Source organism: Pan troglodytes, chromosome 10, assembly GCF_028858775.2.
Source record: "Pan troglodytes isolate AG18354 chromosome 10, NHGRI_mPanTro3-v2.0_pri, whole genome shotgun sequence".
Classification (NCBI taxonomy): Eukaryota; Metazoa; Chordata; class Mammalia; order Primates; family Hominidae; genus Pan; species Pan troglodytes.
Window position 1 is genome coordinate 136,700,146 of NC_072408.2, and position 7,749 is coordinate 136,707,894.

At 51.7% G+C, this 7,749-nt stretch overlaps 1 protein-coding gene across 2 annotated transcripts in view; it reads right to left on the minus strand.

Annotated features, from left to right (window-relative positions):
* The window catches only part of TMEM132D (transmembrane protein 132D), an 818,999-nt gene extending 816,708 nt beyond the window's left edge, over positions 1 to 2,291 (minus strand). The window contains exon 1 of one of the 2 annotated variants that reach the window (XM_016924625.4): positions 1,527 to 2,291. In XM_016924625.4, the coding sequence (XP_016780114.1) occupies positions 1,527 to 1,605 (79 nt within the window). In that variant the 5' untranslated portion in view covers positions 1,606 to 2,291. The remainder of the gene's footprint in view (positions 1 to 1,526) is intronic. The other variant, XM_016924626.4, reaches the window with a different exon arrangement.
* Between the last annotated feature and the right edge of the window lie 5,458 nt (positions 2,292 to 7,749).

A 7,749-nucleotide genomic window follows, 5' to 3' on the forward strand; every position in this document is an offset into this window, starting at 1 on the left:
GAAATCAGTAACAGACCTATGTACCTAAGTGAAAAAACACAATAGTGAGGTCCTATTTCCAAAGCTATTCTGTACCTTTCTTAATACAACCTTGTTATTGCAGCATAAACACAAAGAAGTCTGGCCCTATTATAAAACCAAGTGAGAACCAACCCCTCCCCAAAAAAATGCTGGGCTGTTGTTGCTGTGGATTTTGGTTTTTTTAACCTCACGTCTGCCTGAGTCAGGTTCACTGAATTCATCAACCTTTTATTTGGTTTCCTGTGCACATTATAAATCCAGAAAGCTCTGATCCCAGGGATTGTTCTAACTCATAATTAGGAAACGTGAGCCCATTTCAACCACACTTCAAAGACAGGGAAGGAGGGGGAACGTAAATTCCTCTTTCTAAATCGACCCATCACAGAACTCGGCATTTCAACTGTCTTCATCTATTATCAGATCCAAAGCAACATAACCTCAGTGATTCTGGAAGAACTCAGAGAACAGACAATTCATGTAATTAAAAGACTTTGTGCGTGATAACTGGCTTTGAAGTTTCTGAGAGAGATCTCATCTCAAAAATCTTTGCAGAAAAGTATGGGTACAGGGTTCTTGCAGCACGTATTAGAGACTGCTGAGACGCTTCACTCTCCTCCCAGTGTATCTACCTGCAGGAAAGGGGCACGGGTAGGGGAACCACACACAAACAGCCCAGGTCAATCATGAGAAAGAATCTCCCGCACAAATCACACCATTTCTCTTCAAGGAAGAATGACTGTCCAGAGCTTCCAAACTTGCTCTTCCCATGACAGACAGGGATGCTGGCAGAAGAGAAGAGGAAACATTGAGGAATTCCTGCCTTGACACATGGCTTCAAGTCAGGGCTCCGCTGGGATAACTCGGGTCACAACTTGTAGCTGAAACTCCACGTGCACCCTGCGGGGCCGCTGCTGCTCCCGGCACCCTACGGAAGGGTGAGAGCCAGACCCTGTGCCCAAATCTCACAGCGGCAGACCTGGAGAAACCCATCCCCCTTCTTCAGAGCTGCCCTCCAGGCTATATTTTTGGCAGCCTATAATACACAAAATAGTATTCCCATGCGACAGGAGTGCTCCAAAATTATTTCCAAATAGGTCAGTGCCACCAGGTAAAGTCAATCCCAAATTCCAGAAATCTCCCTGGTCATCTCAATCCCCTCCTCCCCCGACAGCCGGCTCGGCCCTCCAGAGGCCACCTTTCCTCTCCAGGGTCCCCACGCCCTCTCCCTTTACAGAAAAGGCTTTCAGGAAACCGAGCCTTCCTTTCCTTTCGGCTCCTTAGTAGTCTCACCTAAGGCCTCCCACCCAAGTGCTCCAGGACAAGCACCTTCGGCCAAGGGGCGTCCGAGGAGCGAGCTTGGCTGCCGCACGAGCGCACGTTCACACGCGCGCACACACACATGCACACAAGCCCTCTCTCCCGGCCGCCCCCATCCTCCACACACTCCCACACACTCACTCCAGTCGAAGTTAGTCCCTGGGCCCTGGCGGCCGCGGCGTCCTCACCTTTGGAAAACAGGGCGGCCAGGCTGATGAGTACAGGCGACCAGTGGTGCCACAGCGTCCCCATCTCAGACGGGCACATCCTGGAGACCCGGAGCGCAGATCCTCCGCTCCCCGGCGCCGTCCAGGCGAACAAGAGACCGTCTCAGTCCCCTAGAGGCCCGCAGCGGGGCCGGTGGCGAGGGAGCGCCCGGCTAGGGGCCCGAGCAGCCCGGGCGCCCTGCTCCCTCCTCCCGCCAGTCCATGGCCAGGCCGGGAGGCGACGACCGCGCGGGCTCCTGAGTTGCTCTCCGGAGTCCAACGCGAGCGCAGGCAAACCCCACCTCCCTCCTTCGCCCCCAACAGAATTTTTTTTAATTTTAATCCACAAGGGGTATTTCCTTTCCTGTTTACCCGAGCGAAGAGTGGCCCCCGGTGGCCCAAGGAGGGGCGCCTCCAGGCGCAGGGCTCCGGCGGCTCCAGCTGCTCCCGGGCTGGCTAGCGGGCGCTGGCGCAGGCGGCGCCGGGGTGGCGGGGCTGCGGAGCCCGGGACGCGGGCAGAGGCGGCTCGGAGCCCCCCGGGCGGGTGGCCGGGCTCGCTGGGCGGCCCGGGGCTCCCTGGCCCGCAGCCCCCATCCCGGGCCGGCCGCTGCGCCTCGGGGCTCGGGCGCGCGCGCGCTCCGGCCCCCCAAAGTTTGGCGGGTGCGGCTGCTCCCCGGCCGCCGCCTCGGCCCGCCCGGCCCCGGGCCCGGCTGGGGCTCGCGGGGCTCTACGCGCGCCGAGCGCACTGCAGGCTCCGGAGACGCGGGGCTCCCCCCTGCGCCCGGGGGAGGCGGGCCAGATGTGCGCGGAGGAGGGCCCGCCGGCTCGGGGACGCGGCCGAGCAACGCAGCTGCCTCCTGCCAGCCGGCGCGGGGGCTCCGCTCCGCAAGGACCGCATCCGGAACGGAACGGAGGCGATCGCCACGGTGCCCGGAGCCGGCTGGGGCTTTCGCCTTAAAAATTTGTCTGCTTTTAAAAAGCCCCACCCTTTCGGAGTGACAGCTGTGAGCCCCAATCCGCAAAGTAAATCCCACCTCCCCCTGGCCGCCCCACGCCCAGCCTCCCGGCCACCCTCCCTGCGAGCGCGGACGCGCGGTGGCGGCGGGCGAGGGCTCCCAGCGCGGGCGCACTCCGGGGACGGAGCCACCCACTCTCCCAACAGGTGTCCAGCTGGCCACCGGCCTCTCGTCGTCGTCAAAACCTCAGGCCCAGGGGAGGTCCTCCAGCCCGGGGGCACCTGAGGCTCTTCGCCAGGGAGAGCTCAAGGATGGCTGGAGAAGGGCCCTCGCCCCGCCCTGCGCATCTCCCAGGGATCGGAGTGAGGAAGTCTCTGACACGCCACACTGAGGTCATGCTGGCCCCAAGCCCCGTCCCAGAGCGATCCCCCAAGTTAGTGTCCCTAGAAACATTTCATGTGTGCTCCCCAGGGCTCACTGGGAACAGGAAATGGATCCATTAGGAGACAACATTGCTTTGAGAAGATAAAAGACATGATTCTCACTCACACCGCCCGGAATCTCCAACTAAGACATCCCCACACCGAGATCCCTAAGCACCGTCCTATAATTTGTAGCCCAAGAACTGCTTTGCTCCACGAGAGCCTTTAAATTAACCCCATCAAAGCTCAGAGGGAAGAAAAGCATTCAGAATTATTAAGGAATATTGTAAACCAACAAGCCCTGAATCTAATGAGGTGAATTCACCTCAGTAGATAAAAATGGGTCGTTATCATCTGACTGAGGGGGCAATGGACTTTTTCATCCTGTATGCCTGTAGTTGCAGAAATATACCAATGCTTTAAGAGTTTTCAGCTTTCAAAGTTTCAAGGAAGATCAAAAAAGCCACTGCTGTTCTACAGAAGATTGTCTTTCTGGGTTCATGTCCTTTGAGATGTGCTCTTGTCTTTTATTCTGTATCTACTTATCTGAATGTATCTGTCTGTTTTTTCTTTTGTTTGTTTCTTAAACTTGTTGCCTTTTCTCTTTGTATTGCTCTCCTGTAAAATTCCTAAGAGTCGATGCTGCAAAGACCCTAGAGAGATTGTCTCTTTCACTGTTTCTGAAGTTTGAACCAGCAGGAGTCACTGGAAAATTTGTTAGACCTGGGTTGCTGGGCCCACCCCAGAGCTATCTCGGCAGGTCAAGGTGGGACTTCCGATCTCCATTCCTAAAAAGTTCCAGGTGATGCTGATGCTGCCGGCCTGCGGAACACGTGCTGGAACCACTGGTCCCCTGTCTCCTTCACCTGAGTGATGAGAGAGCTGAGCTTTCGTCTCTTGGACACCTTCACCTGGTCTCTGAGTGTCAAAATTGATGCCCGCACTGAATGCATAATCCAGGTTCCATCCTTAACGCTACAGTGGGTCTATTTGTAAATCATCTATTTGTGACACTATTTGTAAAACATTTCTCAAACATATTGACTAGAAACAAGTGGTCCCTGTTCTTTATTAAAAACAATCATTTTATGTTTCTCTAAATCAAATTGAGTTTTTCCCCTGAATTGCAATCATCAAATAACTTTTCTTTTTGCCATTGCAAAAGGTTTCTCTATCTGTAATGTGAAGACAAAAGGTGACTGTCAAGTTCCAGCTGCTGCCTAAAATGTTAAACGGTTTCTTCATTATGCGTAGTTGGCGAAACAAAAGTTTTTTCCACTCTTTGGTATGGAAGATTTTTTGGGAAGATGCAACTTCAGATACCTAATCAGTGGCTAAAATAAGATGCAAGAATGGCTTCTTACTTTTTCTCTCTCCAGTATGCCATTCTCTCTGGTACATCTAATCTTCTTTGGGTAATTAACACAGCTAATTGTGGGGGAGCAAAACTTAGAAAGACTTGGAGATGGACACTGAGGGCTCATAGGTCCCTAACTCCAGCCCCCGCCCCAGGACAACTTCCCATCAAAATCGCCTGCCTTGTCTCTCTCAAGTTACTTGTAAGAAATCTGCTTTCCTCCAAGAATATGTGTTTCATCTGCGGGGCCGTAAATCAAGCTGTAAGCCTAATTTTGTCGGTAATTAAATTGCACTAATTGTTCCTGCTGTGTGGATGAGGCTTTTACACTAAGCAGTTTTTGTTGTTATTTTTCAATAAAACAAAAACATTCCCTGTAGCAGTTTTTGAGAAATGGCAACTTTGAGAGTTGATAAAGGCAGAAAGGAGCTGGAATTCAAGTACTGCTGGGGCTATGCCACTGGTGGATGAGAGGACACTTTCAGGCCCTCTAAAGATGGGGCCTCCTGTAAAACTGAAGCCATTCTCTTCCAGTCCTTCTGACTGCATCCAGGAGAAAGGCTCAGGCCTGAGCTACTCCAGAACAACCTTTTAGTAATTGCAAACGTCCATGTTTTTTAAACAAAAAGGGAAGCTCTTTCTGCACAATGACAACATCTAGCTCAAGTTACTAACATCGACTTGTTTTTATTTTGATTATTATTATTTTTGTTTTCTCTCCTTTTACTTGGTGATGCATTTTGTTTAAAAAATATCAAGTTATGTATGTTTATGAAGATGGGAAATTAGTAATGGATTTAGCAATCACTACTGACATGGGTGCAGGCACCATCTTCTCTCTATGACAATACTCCGGAAGATGGTGAGAAATGAAGCTTGGGAAACCTTAGCGTGAAGTGAGAGCTACCAGATCAATCCCTCCTGAAGATGCAGAAGAGACTTTTTGAAACTCCCTGTCTTCCCAATTTTCCAAAATTCATGAAATGACTGGGAAATAGAAAGGCCTGGTTCAATCAACTGTCTCTTTCACTAGTGGGCAAAGCCTTCTGATGTTGAGGGCACTGTAAGCACTGGGAACATTGCACACCCTTCCTGGTTAGGCCAGCAGGAGATCATCCTTCCAGAAGGAGCACCTCAGCGGAATCCATGCTGTGCCCTTGAGGGAAGTGTGTGTTTGCCAAGACCTGTCACTCTCTCCTTCCCAGCACATGGATGACTACTCTTCTCAGCCCCTTGCAGTTGACCAACTAAATGTGAGCAGAAGTCATGGGGGTCATTTCTCTGGTGGGGCAGTGAAAAGCTCACCTGTGGCTCCTCATTCTGTACCTGCCCTGCCCTGGGAGCAGAGTGGACCCCGTGTTTGAGATGGTGCAGCTGCTACAAGGTGAGCCTTCCAGCCAGCAGTCCAGCAAGTTGATGAGAGAGCAATGTCCCCCGTCAATCCACATTAAGAAGTATGGTAAAAGAAATTAATTTTTATTGTGTTAAATCATCAAACTTCTTGGTTCTTCCAGGTTAACCATACTAAAATCCAGACCTACTTTTACTCTCCTCTCTCTGTCCTTCTCCCTTTCTCATCTCTTCCCAGAGCTCCACAAGCAGATGTTAAAAAGTTGGAATATTCGCGCTGTCCCAGGTGACCCATGGTGTCACCAGGTAACTGCCAGGTGAACCTCGCAGAGCAGCCTCTTCTGCAAAGACCAGTAGGATAGTGCTGCATTTTCCTTAAGTTACTGATTTATGGATCAATACAGAAAGGTCAGCAGGCCTTGAATAGTCTTCTTTGAAGTCACATGCTGGACTTCTTGGTACAAATTATGTCTTTGTACCTCTAGCCTGATTAGTCCCTGAGTGTTTCTCGGTCAGGGGTGAGGCCAAGGAGAAGCTGCAAGGCTGCCTCTGCAGGAAACCCTTTGTTGTAAAGACTGCCTGGATTTTGCATGCACTGGAACCTGTGACAGAAGCGTGTTCCCTCACCCCTGCTTCCTCTACCTGCTGGAGACACAGCCAGACCACATGCCCTGGCCTTCCTAAGGTTAACTGTCGCTATGGTTATGTCCAAAAGAACCTGGGAGGAAGGGATGTGCCTCCCTTTCAGGGGGAGAGTTTGGGAGCCTGTGAAACCCCCTAACTCTCTTCCTGCCTTTTCAAGCTGAATGCAAAAATTCAAGGGAGAACCCCCAAGCCTTCAGCAATGACAGAGTTGCAAGTTGGAATGAGTCTGGTTCCGAAAATGTGGAATGCCACTTCTTTTGCATGGAATTTTGGGTGAGCAAGAAATAAGATGACATGGTGTTAAGTCATGGAGGTTCAGGGCTTTGTTTGTTAGAATGAACCATTCCAGGCAATACAGGGTGTATTGATCTCATCACTGCCAACAGAAGCAGGAGTGGGATACAAGGAAACACCTCTATCAGCTCCTGAGACTACAGCGAAGCTTTGGCCCATTTTACGGTATGAAGAGAGTCCAAAGGAGGGAGGAACCACCAACCACCACCAGCTAATGAACGCATGAGGTGCTCTGTCCCCTGTACCAGGCACCAGGGAGAAGGCAAAGGATGCCCTTGGAGAGCTGGAATTCGATCTCTTGGACACATGAGGTGCTCTGTCCCCTGTACCACGCACCAGGGAGAAGGCAAAGGATGCCCTTGGAGAGCTGGAATTCGAACTCTTAGGGTCTTCAAAGAATATTGCAGAGAACAAGTATCATCGGTTCCAAGAGAGGGTCCTCCTGGGCTGGAGCAGTCTGAGGAGTGGGATTTATATGGATTCCTCCTTCCATTCAATACTTATTTATTCAGGGTGTACTGCTGGCCAGGCCCTAGAGGCTTCACAGTGAACAAGCCGTTCACGAAATTTATTCCCATGGGGACAGACAGGAAACAAGCACACCAAAGAACAAGATGCTTTCAGGAAGAACCTGTGAAGAACTCAAGCACCATAATGACTTGCCCTTTGGAGAGGTCGAGAAAGGCTTCTTGGAGCAGCGTAATCTCTCTCATGAGAAGGATCCTCAGAGTGCAGACCCGGGTCAGACACCTGCCTGGTGGCCGGGACAGCAGGTGCAAAGGCCATGAGGCATCACAAAGGGTGGAGGAGCAGAAAGCCCCATGTGGCTGAAGCTTAGTGAGCCAGGGAGAGTATGATGGGAGGGGAGGTGCAGGGGAGGCACAGGAGACAGAGGATGCAGGGGCCTCGTCAGGACTCAGGAAGCCAGAGTGAAGCTTCAAGCGGGGAAGTTGTAGGAGCCCATTCACATTTTCGGAAGATCTGTTGGCGTTCCAATAGTGCCACAGAGGCAGGGGCTAGGCACAGGTGCGTCTGGTAAAATGTAGCATGCCAGACTCCCATCCCTTCCACGGGGCCCCTGTTCTGCTTCCCACTGGGCCAAATCCAGAGGCCTCTGTGTGTGCCAGGCAGGTGGCTGCAGGAACAATCGCAGGCCCAGCCCAGGGAGGCCGGCCAGACAA